At 42.3% G+C, this 15966-nt stretch overlaps 1 protein-coding gene across 1 annotated transcript in view; it reads right to left on the bottom strand.

The window, feature by feature from the left end:
* The window catches only part of NUP88 (nucleoporin 88), a 47758-nt gene extending 32156 nt beyond the window's left edge, over window positions 1-15602 (bottom strand). The window contains exons 1-4 of the mRNA XM_049774406.1: window positions 15291-15602; window positions 9639-9808; window positions 3709-3834; window positions 1562-1648 (exon numbers count right to left, since the gene is read on the bottom strand). Of these exons, the coding sequence (XP_049630363.1) occupies window positions 1562-1648; window positions 3709-3834; window positions 9639-9808; window positions 15291-15602 (695 nt within the window). The remainder of the gene's footprint in view (window positions 1-1561; window positions 1649-3708; window positions 3835-9638; window positions 9809-15290) is intronic.
* Between the last annotated feature and the right edge of the window lie 364 nt (window positions 15603-15966).

Consider the following 15966-nt stretch of genomic DNA (forward strand, 5'->3'; position numbering starts at 1 on the left):
AGATAATCCACAGTCCATAATACAGAACAGCAAAACAATTAAGTAGCCTGTAATACCTCTATCATACATAGATAAGCTCACTCAGGTAGAAAAAATAAACTCAAAATTGGATATACCTTCAATCACTTCTAATACAACCAGTACATAGATCACATTATTAAACAACCCAAAATTTCAACATTCAAAACCACCAAATGTAAAGAAATATGGGTAAACTAAGGAAGACACTAGCAGCTGGGGAAATAAAGAGAAATCCTAGTAAGTTTCCAAGTCCACCAAAACGCAAGAGCCCAATAGATGAGGACCTAAAAGTGGCAATGAATGGCTTAGCAACAGAAATCAATGAATCACTAGCTTGCAAAATCAAGAAATCTATAGATGAACAATTCAACCAACTCAAAGAAGAACTTTTACAGAAGATAAGAGAATGCGAACAATTGGAATTAAGGGAAATAAAAAACATGGTAGTAAGCCATAATAGCAGAATAACACAGTTGGAAAAACACCTAGACCTAGAGGAACTTGAAGAAAAACTACAAACCAACAATGACAAGGAAATCAATAAGAAAACGAGATAAAACATTGGAAAAAAAATATCAGGTATCTAATGAACAAAGACAAAAGAAATAACCTACCTACGAATTGTAGGAATACCAGAAGGGGAAGAAGGGAAAGGGGAAGAACAAGTAGTAAGGAAAATAACAGCAGAAAAGTCTCCCACCCTCTGGTAAGTGTTGAGACACCTGTACAAATCCAAAAGTCAAAAAAGAGTCCCTAATAAAATAGACCCTAACAGACCAACACCAAGACATATAGTAATCCAAATGACAAACAACAAAGAGAAAGATGAATTCTTTAAAGCAATAAGGGAGGGAAAAAAACCTCAAGTAGAGTCCTTAGCTGAAACAAATAAAAATCTCCGTGGAGGAACATGCTCCAGTTCAGACTATCAATATTCCTCTCCCTCCTGTTTTTTGTTTTTTGGTTTTTTTTTCTTTGGATTTTTGGGCCACTCACAGTGACAGTCAGGGATTTAGTTCTGGCTCTGTGCTCAGAAATCGCTCCTGGCAGGCATGGAGGACCATATGGGATGCTTGGGTTCGAACCAACATCAGTCCTGTGTTGGCCGCTTGCAAGGAAAACGCCCTAATACTGTGCTATCTATCCGGCCCACATTTTAAAATAAACTAAACAAGAGCTGGAGACATAATACAGTAGATAAGGTGCTTGCCTTATAAACACAGATGACCCAGGTTCAATTCCAAACACCCCCAAGGACCTGATTCCTGGGTATAGAGCAGGTGTCCATTGCACTATGATTTCAATAAGCAAATGTTAAAATAATTTAATGATACAGGGCCAAATAGATAGTATGAGGGCAAGTTTCTTGCCTTGTATGCAGTCAACCCTGGTTTCATCTCTGGCACTGCATATGGTGCCCAAAGCAAAATCTAGACGTGACCCTTGAGCACAGAGCAAACAATAGTCCCTGAAAAATGGATGTGGCCAAACACTCCCCTAATCCCTACACCCAAGCTTCATAATACAAATAAAAATGTACCGTTTATTGAGTATTAGACTTTCCTCTTCTGCTTCTGAAAGTGCAATGACTTTCACAGGTGTCTGGGGCTCACGCAAAGAGTAAATTCTAACAAAGAAAAGAAAAGCAGCACTTAAAATTCTCTTTTTTCCACATTTCCCTTTCTTTTCCATACAGTCAGCTGAAAATTTTCCTACCTAAAATTTCAAACTGATTTGTCTGCCAATGATCTGTACCTATTGCTAACAAAGAAGCTTACTTCATTTTCATTTGTTTTTTTAACAGTAGCAGAAAGGTTTTCTTGAAGACTGAAAGAAATATCCTATGTGGTATATCCCAGCACTGAACTCAGGTTAACCAGACACGGCAAGCCATTTAGACAGATTTCTTTTGAGGCAGGTAAGGCCACACACGTCAGTGCTCTCAGGTTATATTCTACGGATGCTGGGGATCAATCCTGGGTTTGTGGGGCCCAGAGAGATAGCACAGCGGCGTTTGCCTTGCAAGCAGCCGATCCAGGACCAAAGGTGGTTGGTTGGAATCCCGGTGTCCCATATGGTCCCCCGTGCCTGCCAGGAGCTATTTCTGAGCAGACAGCCAGGAGGAACCCCTGAGCACTGATGGGTATGGCCCAAAAACCAAAAAAAAAAAAACAATCCTGGGTTTGCCATGTACAATGCAGGTGTCATGCTTACTGTACTTTCTGCCCTGATCTCACACACACACACACACACACACACACACACACACACACACACATTCAAAATTCTTTTTTTGGGGTGTGGGGGTGGGGGTCACACCCAGCAGCACTCAGGAGACCATATGGAATGCCGGGATTTGAACCACTGTCCTTTTGCATGCAAGGCAAATGCTCTACCTCCAGGCTATCTTTCTGGCCCCACATTTTTTTCTTCTTACATACTTAGCCATACTCATTTTTACCTGGTCACCTCACCACTACTACTAATTTTGCCAGCTTCCTTTCCATTCATTATAAGTATCCTTCTGCTTATTATTTCATTAGAGAAAAAAATCTTACATTATATATCAACCATCTGAACATTAAAAAAGAAACATGAAGTCTATTACCTATACATGTTTCTGTTCTGTAAAGAAACACTACCGTTTCATATTTCTTTTTACAAGGGAAGCATAAAATTGCAAAATAATATTTTTTTGCTAAAATATTTTTCAATCTTTTTGATAATGGAACAAATTTAACTGAGAAGTTCTAAATGGGGCACCAGCTCAGAAGTAGAAAACCTGCCTGCATGAGGCCCTGGGTTCTGTGCCAGGCAATACTAAAACAAAAAAAAAAGGAAAAAGAAAAAGAAAGAAATTGGGTTGGATAGTAGGTGGTTAAAGTGCTTACCCTTCACATAGTTTACTTGGGTTTGTTTCCCAGAGTTTTTTAAGCACTACTGGAGTGACCTCTGTGCACAAAGCCAGGAGTAGTCCCCAGCACAGGCAGGTATAACCCATAAAATCCCGTTCCCATATACCCTAAAGGAAAATATATTTTTATATATTGAATATATATCCAATTCTGGGGCTAAAGCGACAGTACAATAAGTAGGGTCTGCCCTTGCACAGTTGACCTAGGTTTGATCTCCACAATCAGATATGGTTTCCTGAATCTGCCAAAAGTGATTCTGGGCACTGCTGGGTGTGGCCCCAAACCAAAAAAGATGAAACAAAAACTTTATAACAAATTCCTTTCAACTTTTGGAAAGCATGGGAGAGGTTTTGTTAGCTAAAAAACAATCTTCCTACTCATACAACTATAAAAGATAAACATTAACTTTTCTTTTTTGTTGTTTTGTTTTTGTTTTTTTGTTTGTTTGTTGTTTTTGAGTCACACCCAGTGGTGCTCAGGGGTTACTTCTGGCTATCTGCTCAGAAATAGCTCCTGGCAGGCACAGGGGACCATATGGGACACCGGGATTCGAACCAACCACCTTTGGTCCTGGATCGGCTGCTTGCAAGGCAAACACCGCTATGCTATCTCTCCGGCCCCTTTCTTAGGTGTATTTTTTCTTTAAATTAACTTTTCTTAATGGTGGAGAAAATTAGGACACTCTGTGATGTTAGAACATATGCATGAAACCCTATCATTAACAGTGCTGCCTCAAATAATATATTTTTTTAATTTGAAAAAAAAATATTACCTTATTACATTGTCTGATGTTAATAGCACTATGTGGGAATCCAGCACTTCACTTGGATACCAGGCAGCATGCTTCAGAGTCAGAGAGGTAGAACTGGTGAAAAATCTCTCAGCAATTGGAGTCGTACTAAAAATAAAAATAATTATCTAAAACATCTTTGCTGAAGTTCAATAAAAACCTAAAGAAAATACTATTTTAACACTGTTCACCTTTCCTTCACTTTCCTTTCCTTTGTTTTTTTTTCATTTTGCTTTCTAAAAGAAAACCCTTCTTGTTAAACATGAGGATAAGATTGTATTTTTGAGAATGAACTCAGCATCTGCCAAACTGTTGGTGTTGACAATAAGCTTCCTCTCAACCCATCAATGTCTCATTTAATTGGCCCTCAAGTAGCAATGGAACCAAACATTCATAGTTACATGATTCTGGGTCAAAGTGATCATATTTTTCTTGTTATTTACCAATGGTAATCACAATAAATCTATAGCCTGTCAATTCATCATTCTTCTGCCCCTTTGCCTAGCTATACTTTTTCCCCCATCTATATTCAGGAATCACTTCTGGCAGGTTTCAGACTACTATATATGTTGCCAGAGATCAAACCCAAATTGGCAACATGCAAGCCAAGCACCCTTACCTACTGTACTCTCTCCAGACCCCCAATTTATTTCAAATATGCTAATATTCAACCATCTATTCAACTAATATCCAAGAATAAAAATTAAAATTGTTTTCTAAATTTGAATACCTTTAACCAAATTACACAATTTTAGTATTTAGTATTACACAATATAGTATTTTATTTGATTCTTTTTGTAACCTTGTAAGGAACAATAAGAGCAGACATTACCATTCCTATTTTGAAAATAAGTACATTTAGAAGACTGGGCCTAAAGAGCTGGAGAGAGCAAGAGGGCTTACATTGCATGCAGCTGACAAGAGTTCAATATCCAACAAAACATAATGAGTGAACCTTAAGTGCTGAGTACCAGCAGGCATGACTCCCTACCCCTTCCAAAAAGGGAAATTAAAAAGTAAACTTATATTTATGAGAAAACTATCTGGGGATGTGGCCCAAATATAGAGTGCATGATATGAACAAGTTAAATCTCTAGTAACACATGCTTCCCCACCCCCCAACTACTAGCCAGGACTAGTATTTAAAAAATAACAAGGCTCATTCTCTATGCTGGAAATTGGCCTACATCTCAACCTGGGATGTATAACCTCACCTTTTCCATCTGAAGAAGTCCATATTCTATTCTGAATATGTACAGCCCTCTTATCACCTTTCTCTGGTTTCTTTAAATAGACCTGCTTTACTTCAGTAATAATAATAATTTTTCAGAAGAGCTATACTAGGGGCCGGAGAGATAGCATGGAGGTAAAGTGTTTGCCTTGCATGCAGGTCAGTGGTTCGAATCCCAACATCCCATATGGTCCCCAGAGCCTGCCAGGAGTGATTTCTGAGCGTAGAGCCAGGAGTAACCCCTGAGCGCTGCCGGGTGTGACCCCCCCCCCAAAAAAAAAGAAGAGCTATACTAAAATCTTATTTCTTGGGCTGGAAAGATAGCACAGTGAGTAGGGCACTTGCCTTGCACGTGGCCAACCCTGGTTTGATCCCTGGCATCCCATACGGTCTTCCTGAGCCCCACCAAGAACAATCTTTTAGTGTAGAGCTAGGTGTGGCTCACCCCCATCCCACCAATTCTTATTCCTTCTTACTTGACAAAAATGGCCTGACTTCCAATGACATTCCAAAGATCCGAAGAAAATAAGTAAAAGCAGGATGCCATTGGCCCCTCCTGCTGCTGCCACTGTGTTTCAAAGAGCAGATATTTGGGGTCTGGACCTGGGCTTTTACAAAATCATCATGGCCAGACCAAAATGAGAATAGTTGGAGCAATGCTTGGAAAAGCACTTGCTGGACAGACTTGTTGGAGATGAAATGCATTCTTTACAGCAAGGAGATGAGAAAGCTGGAGGTGTCCAGCAGGGTATTTGAAGCTGCCCTGGAAGGAGACTTTAAGCTGTAGGAATCTTTGGCTTTGAGGCCTTGGAAAAAGAACTGAAAAGCCCTTAGACTGTGCATGGGGAGCTTGTTTAGCTCAAAACCTTCCTTCCTATGGATGGAGCCTAAACCTTCTGTTTACTGTCTCTGGAGAATGTGTATCACCTCCATCTTACATAGTAATCTACCAAGCTCAGGGAGCCTAAACAGTATTACAGAAGCTCCTCACCTAATACCAACCAGCCCAATAAATCCTTAGACTTTATTAACACCATGGAGAGAGAACAATCATTTCAAAGTGACCTGTGTGATCTAGATTTTGATACCATATTTTCTGGCGTATAAGACGACTTTTTTTTTTGTTTGTTTGGTTTTTGGGCCACACCTGGCGGTGCTCAGGGGTTACTCCTGGCTGTCTGCTCAGAAATAGCTCCTGGCAGGTACTGGGGACCATATGGGACACCGGGATTTGAACCTTTGGTCCTGGATCGGCTGCTTGCAAGGCAAACACCGCTGTGCTAACTCTCCGGGCCCATAAGACGACTTATGAAACAAAAAAATGTCAACCAAAAATCGGGGGTCATCTTATACACCGAATATATCCCGAAAAATGTTTCAATATGCCGCTAAATGAAAAAAAATAAATCAGGCCGCAGATTTTCCAAATCTCTTTCTTGGGGGCTCCCAAACAGTACACTCAGGAGATCTGGGGGCCACTTCTGGCAAAACCCAGCTAACCATGTTGGTGGATCAGTGCTAGGGTCCGAGGATGGGGTGTTGTTTGGTTCATGTAGTAAGGGAGATTAACTGACGCCACCAGGGAATTGCCAGAAAAGGTGCCTATGATAAGGGACCAATCACTGCAAGGCTGCTCGACCACCTTTCTAACTCAGCCAATCCAAGCAGGCTTTTTATGCATGGAAATTAGACAATGTTCTGGACCCGAATCTACACTATCAAAAGCCTGCTCAGATCGGCCAGAGTCAGAGAGGAAGTCTATTACAGTATAACCTTTGAACCTTTGCTTGTTGTAATTGGCTCACTGTGGTACATACAGTTGCAGCACAGGAACGTTCTGTCTGATACAGCGAATATAGGCCTAAACCTATGTTTTAACTGCAAAATTAGGGAGTTGTCTTATACGCAAAAAATACGGTAATTCTACTTTGTCGTTGTGTTGTAATGAGCAATATCAAGTAAATCTGTGCCAGCACAGAGGCAGGATATTGGCTGAGTTGGAGATTGAGGACACTGGTGGAGGAGGATATACTAATGGTGAGATTGGTGTTTTAAACGTTTAGTGCAGGGGTCTCAAACTCAATTTACCTGGGGGCCACAGGAGGCAAAGTCAATAGCAAGCCTTGAACATTGAAGTGTGTGACCCAAACAACTAAAACAAAACAAAACAAAAAAAAAAGATTCCTCTAAGGCAGGGCCACAAAATGTTGTACGGAGGGCCGCAAACGGCCCGCGGGCCGCGAGTTTGAGACCCCTGGTTTAGTGCTTTAAATGATCATATTATGAACTCAGTAAATCATGGTGTTAAAGTAACAATTAGAAATAATTATTGCTAAAAAAAATTGTTTCTTTGGGGACCACAGCCACTAATTCCTAGGGGTTACTCCTGCCTCTGCACTGAAGAATTTCTCCTGGCAGTGTTTGGGGGACCATATGGGTTGCCAGGGATCAAACCTGGGTTGGTCGCATGTAAAGCAAATATCTACCAGCTATATACTATGGCTCCGGTCCCTAATTTTTTAATTCACATGTAAACTTAGGAGGAGGGAGTGTTGGGATCACACCAGAGGTACTCAGGAACTACGTCTGGCTCTGCACTCAGAAATTGCTCCTGGTAGGCTCGGGGGATGTTGGCTACATGCAAGGTAAATGACCTACCTGCTGTGCTATCACTCCAACCCTAATTCCACATGTAAATTTCAGGATACTAAAAAGAGACTACAAAGAACATATTAGACATGTTAATTAAAGGTATTTTCTAGGTCCTGACTTCGACATAGGATCTGTACAAAAACCAGGATCTCTAACTACAGAAACCTGACTGCGATAACTGTGGTTGTGAAGAACTTTTACTGGAACCACAGAAAAAGACTTTGAGACTAGACAACTTAATATGCCCAAAGCCTGTAGTTGGTCTTATGGCAAGATGCTTCATGGAAAGGATCTCCATTTCGTTTTGTTTTTAATTTAATTTTTTAAAATAGTATCTTGTTTTAAGCACCATGATTACAAACGTGATTATAGTTGAATTACAGTCATAAAAAGAACACCTCCCATTTATCAGTGCAACCTTCCCACCACCAATGCTCCCCATCTCACTCCTCCCCCATCCCTGCCTGTATTCGAGACAGACATTCTACTTCTCTCACTCATTTAACACTGTCATGATAGTTGTTAGTATAGTTATTTCTCTAATTGCATTCATCACTCTTTGTGGTAAGCTTCATATCATGAGCCGGTCCTTCCGGCCCTCATCTCTAGTATCTTTGGGCATTATTACAATAATGTCTATTTTTTTGGGGGGGGACCACACCTGGTAACGCTCAGGGGTTACTCCTGGCTATGCACTCAGAAGTCGCTCCTGGCTTGGGGGGACCATATGGGACGGGGGATTTGCTTTACCACAAATTCCCACATTTTTCTGTAAAACTAAGAAAAAAGAATAAAAAAAGGCTGGGGCCAGGGGCCAAGTGGTTTCGAATAAACTGTTGGGGAAAACAAATAAGGACAGAACTAAATATCCAAGCCAAAGTCAATGACTATAGAATCAAGGGACTTAAATTTTAACAATCTAAACTTAAAGGGGCCTGTTTATACTGGCTGGCCAGAAGGCAAAGGGTGATGATATAGGATGTAGGATGCACTCTGGTCCATTGGTGGAGGGACTGGCCCTGACTCACTGTATATCTGAAATTCAACTATGAAGGGCTCTGTATATCACAATTGTTTCAATAAAACAAAATTTTAAAAAAAAATGTATTTCCAGGGAACTTTAATTATTGTACAAATGAACTAGATTCAAAACCATCAATAAGTATAGTGTGTTAGGGGGGAAAAAGAAAAAAAAGTAAAAGCACACATATATAATAAACATTAACATTGTAAGAAACCAATATGGCTCAGGCTCATTAGTGAAACACTTTTTTTGCCTGTGGTGAGACAGCGAATTCAATTCCCAGAACCAGGAGAAGTAAAATAGAAGCAGTCAATTTGTTGAAGTACTTCTGAATAAGAATATTTCTGAAGTACTCTTACTTTCTTTTTTTTTTTTTAAGGGGCCACACCTAGCAACGCTCAGGTGTTAGTCCTGACTCTGCACTCAGAAATCTCTCCTGGAAGGCTCAACGAACCATGTGGGGTGCCAGGGATCGAACCTGGATTGGTCATGGGTTGGCTGCATGCAAGGCAAATGCCCTACCAATGTTCTATAGCTCCAGCCCCTTCTGAAGTACTCTTATTTTAACAGAAACATACCTTAAGAACCACCAATTGGGGGCCAGAGCAATAACACAGTGGGTAAGGTGTTTGCCATGCACATGGCTGACTAGGGACCTACCTGGGGCTCAGTCCCCAGCATCCTATATGTCCTGCAAGTCTGCCAGGAGAGATTTCTGAGTGAAGAGCCAGGAATAACTCCTGAGCATTGCTAGGTGTGGCCATAACCCCCAAAATCTTGAGGCCATAGCAAGTCGTAAGGTGTCTGCCTTGTACTCGCAAGCCTAGGATGGACTGTGGTTCGATCCCCTGCCACCCATATGGTTCCCCAAGCCAGGAGCGATTTCTGAGCGCATAGCTAGGAGTAACCCCTGAGGGTCACCGTGTGGCCAAAAAAAAAAAAACTGATCTTGACAATTATGTGTACAAAATATACAGATAAAGATTAAAGGAAAATGCAACTTACCTACAATTTACTGTTGATTTTCCACCTTCAAATTCAGAATTCTTCCCCCATCTTTTAGGTAATTCCAATACCATAAGTCCTTTTATTCCTATAAGTACTACATGATGTTGTGTTGGACTTAACAAGACTTGATAGATTTCAAACAGAGGCGGATTTATGCAAAGCAATTTCTAGAAATTAAAATAAACTGATTAAAATGCTAAAATGTAAATATTTGTGAGTTACTTTTCTTGAATAAAAAATGAATTTTTAGTTTTCCATAACTGCTATAAAGAAGCATCTTGGATAAGTGCTAACACTTGTAATAAAATATTTTTATTAATAATTTTTATTGTGACCAAAGTGAATTACAAATCTTTCACAGTAATATTTTAGGTACATAGCAGCATTGAACCCAGGGCATTCCCACCTGTTCCCAGCATGCATCCCATATCCCCCTCCCTTACCCCCCCATACTGCTAGCATAAGTGGTCCCTTCTTTGTCTAGCTTGTTGTAGATTGGGTTATCGATTCTGTTGTCATTGGCTTTAGATTTGGTGTGTAATGAAATATTTTTAACTATTTAAAGGGAGTGTAGGGACCGGAGTGGTAGCATGTTGGGTAGGGCAAACGTTTGCCTTGCACATGGCTGACCCAAGTTTGATCCCCAGTATCCCATATGGTCCTCAAGCCAGCCAGAAGCAATTTCTGAGCTCAAAGCAAGGAATAACCCATGAGCACCACCAGTTGTGGCCCAACACCCAAATAAAATAAAATAAAATAAATAATATAAAATAAAATAAAAGGGACATTCAGTGGCTAGATCGATAGTCTAGCAGATAAGGGACTTTCTTTGGACGTGACCAACCTGAATTTGAATCCCTGGCACCCTATATGGTCTTCCATGCCTGCCAGAAGCAAGTCCTGAGCATTGCTAAGCATAAGCCCACCCAAAAAAACAATTAAAATTAAAAATATATATACACATGGGGCGGGAGAGATAGCACAGCGGCGTTTGCCTTGCAAGCACAGATCCAGGACCTAAGGTGGTTGTTTCGAATCCCGTCCCATATGGTCCCCGTGCCTGCCAGGAGCTATTTCTGAGCAGAGAGCCAGGAATAACCCCTGAGCACTGCCGGGTGTGGCCCAAAAACCAAAAAACAAAAAAAAAAAAAAAAAAAAAAAAAAAAAAAAAAATATATATATATATATATATATATATACACACACAAATATATAAACAAAAAATTGAACATTAAAGCTATTTCTTCAAGCCCTTATTCCCCCTTGAATGTGTATCTTACTTATCTGTCTCATTGCTTGTTCACTGTATCAAACTCATATAGTCTCTCATGAACATGTATTCCTTTCTTTCTCCCTCTTTCTAAGTTTTGTTCATAAAATAAAACTATCTTGCTTCACTAAAAAAATAAAATGAGGGCCCGGAGAGATAGCACAGCGGTGTTTGCCTTGCAAGCAGCCGATCCAGGACCAAAGGTGGTTGGTTGGAATCCCGGCATCCCATATGGTCCCCCATGCCTGCCAGGAGCTATTTCTGAGCAGACAGCCAGGAGTAACCCCTGAGCACCGCCGGGTGTGGCCCAAAAACCAAAAAATATATAAAAATAAAATAAAATGAACTGTTTAAATGCATGAGATGGATCTATCCTGATAAATATTAAATATAATTTTCTTTTTATGGTTAGGATGCATCCAGGTAATTCAAACAATTCTTTAAAATTTCCCACTTGGGAGTTGGAGAGATAGCATGGAGGTAAAGCCTTTGCCTTGCATGCAGAAGGAAGGTGTTCGAATCCCGGCATCCCATATGGTCCCCAGAGCCTGCCAGGAGCGATTTCTGAGGGTAGAGTCGGGAGTAACCCGAGTGCTGCTAGGTGTGACCCCACCCCACCCCCCAAAATTTCCCACTTAAGGGCCAAAGCAATGGCGCTGGCGGTAGGGCATTTGCCTTGCAAGTGGCTGACCTAGGAAGGACCACAGTTAGATTCCCAGGTGTCTCATATGGTCCCCCAAGCCATGACCGATTTCTGAGCACATAGCCAGGAGTAACCCTTGAGCATCACCGGGTTGTAACCAAAAAAAACAAACAAATAAACAAACAAAAAAAATTCCCACTATAGCTTACACTCTGATCAGTCTAATTTGCGTTATACTTTATAATGCTTTTTATCTTTGTATAACTCTTCCTGCACTGCCCTTATTTTCTTTTTCAGCTCACCAATTTTATATTCTTTGGGGTTTTTTTTTTTTCTGTTTCTTTGTTTTGGCTTCTGATCACCTGGCAGCACTCACAGTTTATTCCTGGTTTTGTGCTCAGAAATCACTCCTGGCAGGTATGGGGGACTATATACAATGCCAGGATTCAAACCACCATCAGTCCTGGATTGGTTGCATGCTAGGCAAACACCCTACCGCTGTGCTATCTCTCTGGTCCCCTAGTCTTTGATTTTTAGTGTTAGAAGGAACATACCCTATGTGTTCTGGCCTTACTACTGACTCTACACTTAAAGATGACTCCTGACATACGTGACTTGATGTGATGACAGTAATTAAATCAGGGCTGATATTTGCAAGGCAAGCTCCTTAACCTCTGTACTACCTTTCTGACCTCTCAACATTTTTTTTTTGGGGGGGGGGGTGTCACACCTGGCAGTGCTCAGGGTTACTCTTGGCTCTGCACTCAGAAATTGTTCCTGGCAGGTACAGGGAACCATAGGGGAGGGGATGCCAAGATTCAAACCACCATCAGTCCTGCATGCAAGGCAAATGCCCTATGGCTATGCTATCTCTCAGGCCCCTCAACATTTCTTTAATTACTTTATTTAAACACTGTAGTAACAAGTTGAGAATAATGTATTTTTTTCTTTATTTTCTTTTTTTAATTGAAACAGTTGTGTTCTACAGAGTCCTTAATAGTTGAATTTCAGATAGGGCCTTTCCAACCACCAGTGTCAACCTCCCTCCATAACTGGACACAGAGTGAGAATAGCATATTCTTTGGTTTTTTGTTTTGTTTTGTTTTTGTTTTTTTTGGGGGGGGTCACACCCGGTGGTGCTCAGGGGTTACTCCTGGCTGTCTGCTCAGAAACAGCTCCTGGCAGGCATGGGGGACCATATGGGACACCGGGATTCGAACCAACCACCTTTGGTCCTGGATCGGCTGCTTGCAAGGCAAACGCAGCTGTGCTATCTCTCCGGGCCCAGAATAACATATTCTTTGGTGTGTGTGTGTGTGTGTGTGTGTGTGTGTGTGTGTGTGTGTGTGTGTGTGTGTATGGTTTTTTTGGGCCACATCCGGTGATGCTCAGGGATTACTCCTGGCTATGCTCTCAGAAATCGCTCCTGGCTTTGGGGACCATAAGGGATGCCAGGGGATCGAACCGCAGTCTGTCCTAGGTCAGCTGCATGCTGTCTGCCCCCCACCCCACTTTTTGGTTTTTGGACCACTCTCAGTAGTGCTCAGAGGTTATTCCTGGCTCTGTGCCCAGAAATTGCTCCTGGCAGGCTTGGGGACCATATGGAATGCCAGAGATCGAACTTGGGTCCATCCTGGGTCAGCAGCATGCAAGCATGCTATCACTCTGGCCCCCAGAATAACTTACTCTTAAGAGATTCACCATCATAAAAAAAAAAAGGGGGGGGGGCTGGAGAGATAACATGGAGGTAAGGTATTTGCCTTTCATGCAGAAGGTCGGTGGTTCGAATCCCAGCATCCCATATGGTCCCCTGAGCCTGACAGGAGCGATTTCTGAGCATAGAGCCAGGAGTGACCCCTGAGTGCTGCTGGATGTGACCCAAAAACCAAAAAAAAAAAAAAAAAAAAAGAGAGAGAGAGAGAGAGAGAGAGAGATTCACCTTCTTTGCACCTTCCTAATAAAATATATTTGATCTGCTGGCAAGGGCTAATCATTTCTGCATTACACTCAATATTTTTCTGTAAAATACTCTAGATAATACTATTCCTGTTGTACTTTTTTTAAATGCTCCTCATATACAACTGTGAATTACTTGAGATCATTTTGGTCATTTTAGCATTAGCAAACTGGTAACTTACAGACTGTTTTAATTAACAAATAAGAGGGCCCGGAGAGATAGCACAATGGTGTTTGCCTTGCAAGCAACCGATCCAGGACCAAAGGTGGTTGGTTCGAATCCCGGTGTCCCATGTGGTCCCCTGTGCCTGCCAGGAGCTATTTCTGAGCAGACAGCCAGGAGTAACCCCTGAGCACTGCCGGGTGTGGCCCAAAAACCAAAAATAAATAAATAAATAACCCAAAATATTTAATGTTACATTAAAAATTGTATAGTAGGAAGCTGGAAAGAAAAGTACAGAGGGCAAGGACCTTGCCTTGCACACAGCTAACCTAGATATGATCCCCAGGACCAGAGATGGCTGCCTGAGCATTGCCTGAGAAGATCCCTGAGCAGATTCAGGAGTAAACCCTTATCACTACCAGGTTTAAGTCCCTCATCCCCTTCCCAAAAATTGTGGAAAATGATATCAAAAGTTTCTGCAACATATAAATGCAGCTTTACCTATGTAGACGTATGCAAAATGCTTTATGCATGAAAAAGTAATAATATTAGGCAGTTGTGAAAAGCTTTGTCTAAAAATCTTAAAAAAAATTTTTTTAAACCCTAAAAAAAAAAAAATCACACTTCTATTCTCAGTTCCCTTTATTTTTCTCGTAACTATTTCCTTTTCTTTGCACTTTCAGGAATACTAAAATGGCAGGTTTTATGCATAGGGTATCACTCCAAGCTAAATCTTTTCTGAAAGACGGTTCTGAAATGTTAAACTTCTACTGACTGTACTGTATTTGTTAGTTGGCTTGTGGTTTGTTTTTTGCTGCTCTTCACTGATTCTCATCAAACTTTTTTCTTCTGTCAGTGGCTCTTATCTATCTTCTCAAGCTGCATCATATTTCTACTTGACTTTGACAGTGTATCTCAAAAAAAAAAACACGCAGGTTTGATATATAAAAATATTCAATCTTTTTTTTAGATCACTAGTAATAATCAAAAGCTGATACTGATAGACCAGTAGGCGAATAGTCTTTGCTTCCCTGTAACAAGCTACAGGTTGCATTTTGAAAGTTGTTGCTGTGATTAAAAATACAAAGTATAGGGCCAGAGACATAGCCTGGAGGAAAGGCGTTTGCCTTTCATGCAGAAGGTCATTGGTTCTAATCCCGGCATCCCATATGGTCCCCGAGCCTGCCAGGAGCGATTTCTGAGCATAGAGCCAGGAGGAACCCGAGCGCAGCCGGGTGTGATCCAAAAACAAAAACAACAACAACAAAAGCAAAACAAAACAAAAAACAACAAAAATTAAAATTTGTGCTAAGCTGAGGCCGATAGCATGGAGGTAGGGTGTTTGCCTTGCATGCAGAAGGACGGCGGTTCGAATCCGGCATCCCATGTGGTCCCCCAAGCCTGCCAGGAGCAATTTCTGAGCGTAGAGCCTGGGAACCCCTGAGCGTTGCTGGGTGTGACCCAAAAGTCAAGATGAAATTAAATGAAATTAAATTAAAAAAAAAAAACAAACACAAACGGTCTCCCGGTGTCACCCCAATCCCCAAAGAAAAGAACGGCCGAAGAAGCCGCCAAGCAGCGGAGCATCCCATTCCCCGGTCTCGGCGCCGCAAGTACCTGGTACTGGGCGAGGGAAGGCTCGTCACAGCCGCCGCCCGGGCTCCGAAGGCGGACGACGAGGAAGGCGCCGCCCGCTTCGTCCCATAGCAACAGCTCCCCGCCCAGGCCCAAGACCAGATTCTTGGTCAGCAACGGGGACGGCGTCGGTGGGGACGGCGAAGGCGGCGGGGAAGAAACGGGATTGTCGGCCTCGGCGGGGCTCCGGCTTCTCAGGCCCTCCCGCAGCCGCGAGAACACGACGTGGTCGGGGAGCCAGGCCTGCCAGGCCTCGCCGTCGCTAGCGGTACTCTCGCTCTCCGCGGCCGCCATCTTGGCCACTGCGCGCCTCACGCGGAACGCTCGGCACGCCCCGCCCTGCGCGCCGCCAATCACCGGCCGGCCGGCGGCGAGCTCCACCAATCAGCGAGCGGCGGGGCCGGAAGCGCGCGGCCGACCTGACGGAAGTTGGGAAGCGGAGGCCTCCTTGTGGCTGGTCCTCGCCTGAGCTGAGCCTCGCAAGTGTTCAATTAGTCGTGCAGCCTTCGGGACGGGAGATCAACGCAGAGTGTCTTGTTTCGAAAAAAAAAAAAAATGGCTTAGCCTGTGAAAGTCTGCTATGACCTGAAAGAAAACCGTTGGTAAAACTAGTCTCAAACTTGCCCCCGAAAAAACAAACTTTCTTCCCCCTGACTAG

Source organism: Suncus etruscus, chromosome 1 (assembly GCF_024139225.1).
Source record: "Suncus etruscus isolate mSunEtr1 chromosome 1, mSunEtr1.pri.cur, whole genome shotgun sequence".
Lineage (NCBI taxonomy): Eukaryota > Metazoa > Chordata > Mammalia > Eulipotyphla > Soricidae > Suncus > Suncus etruscus.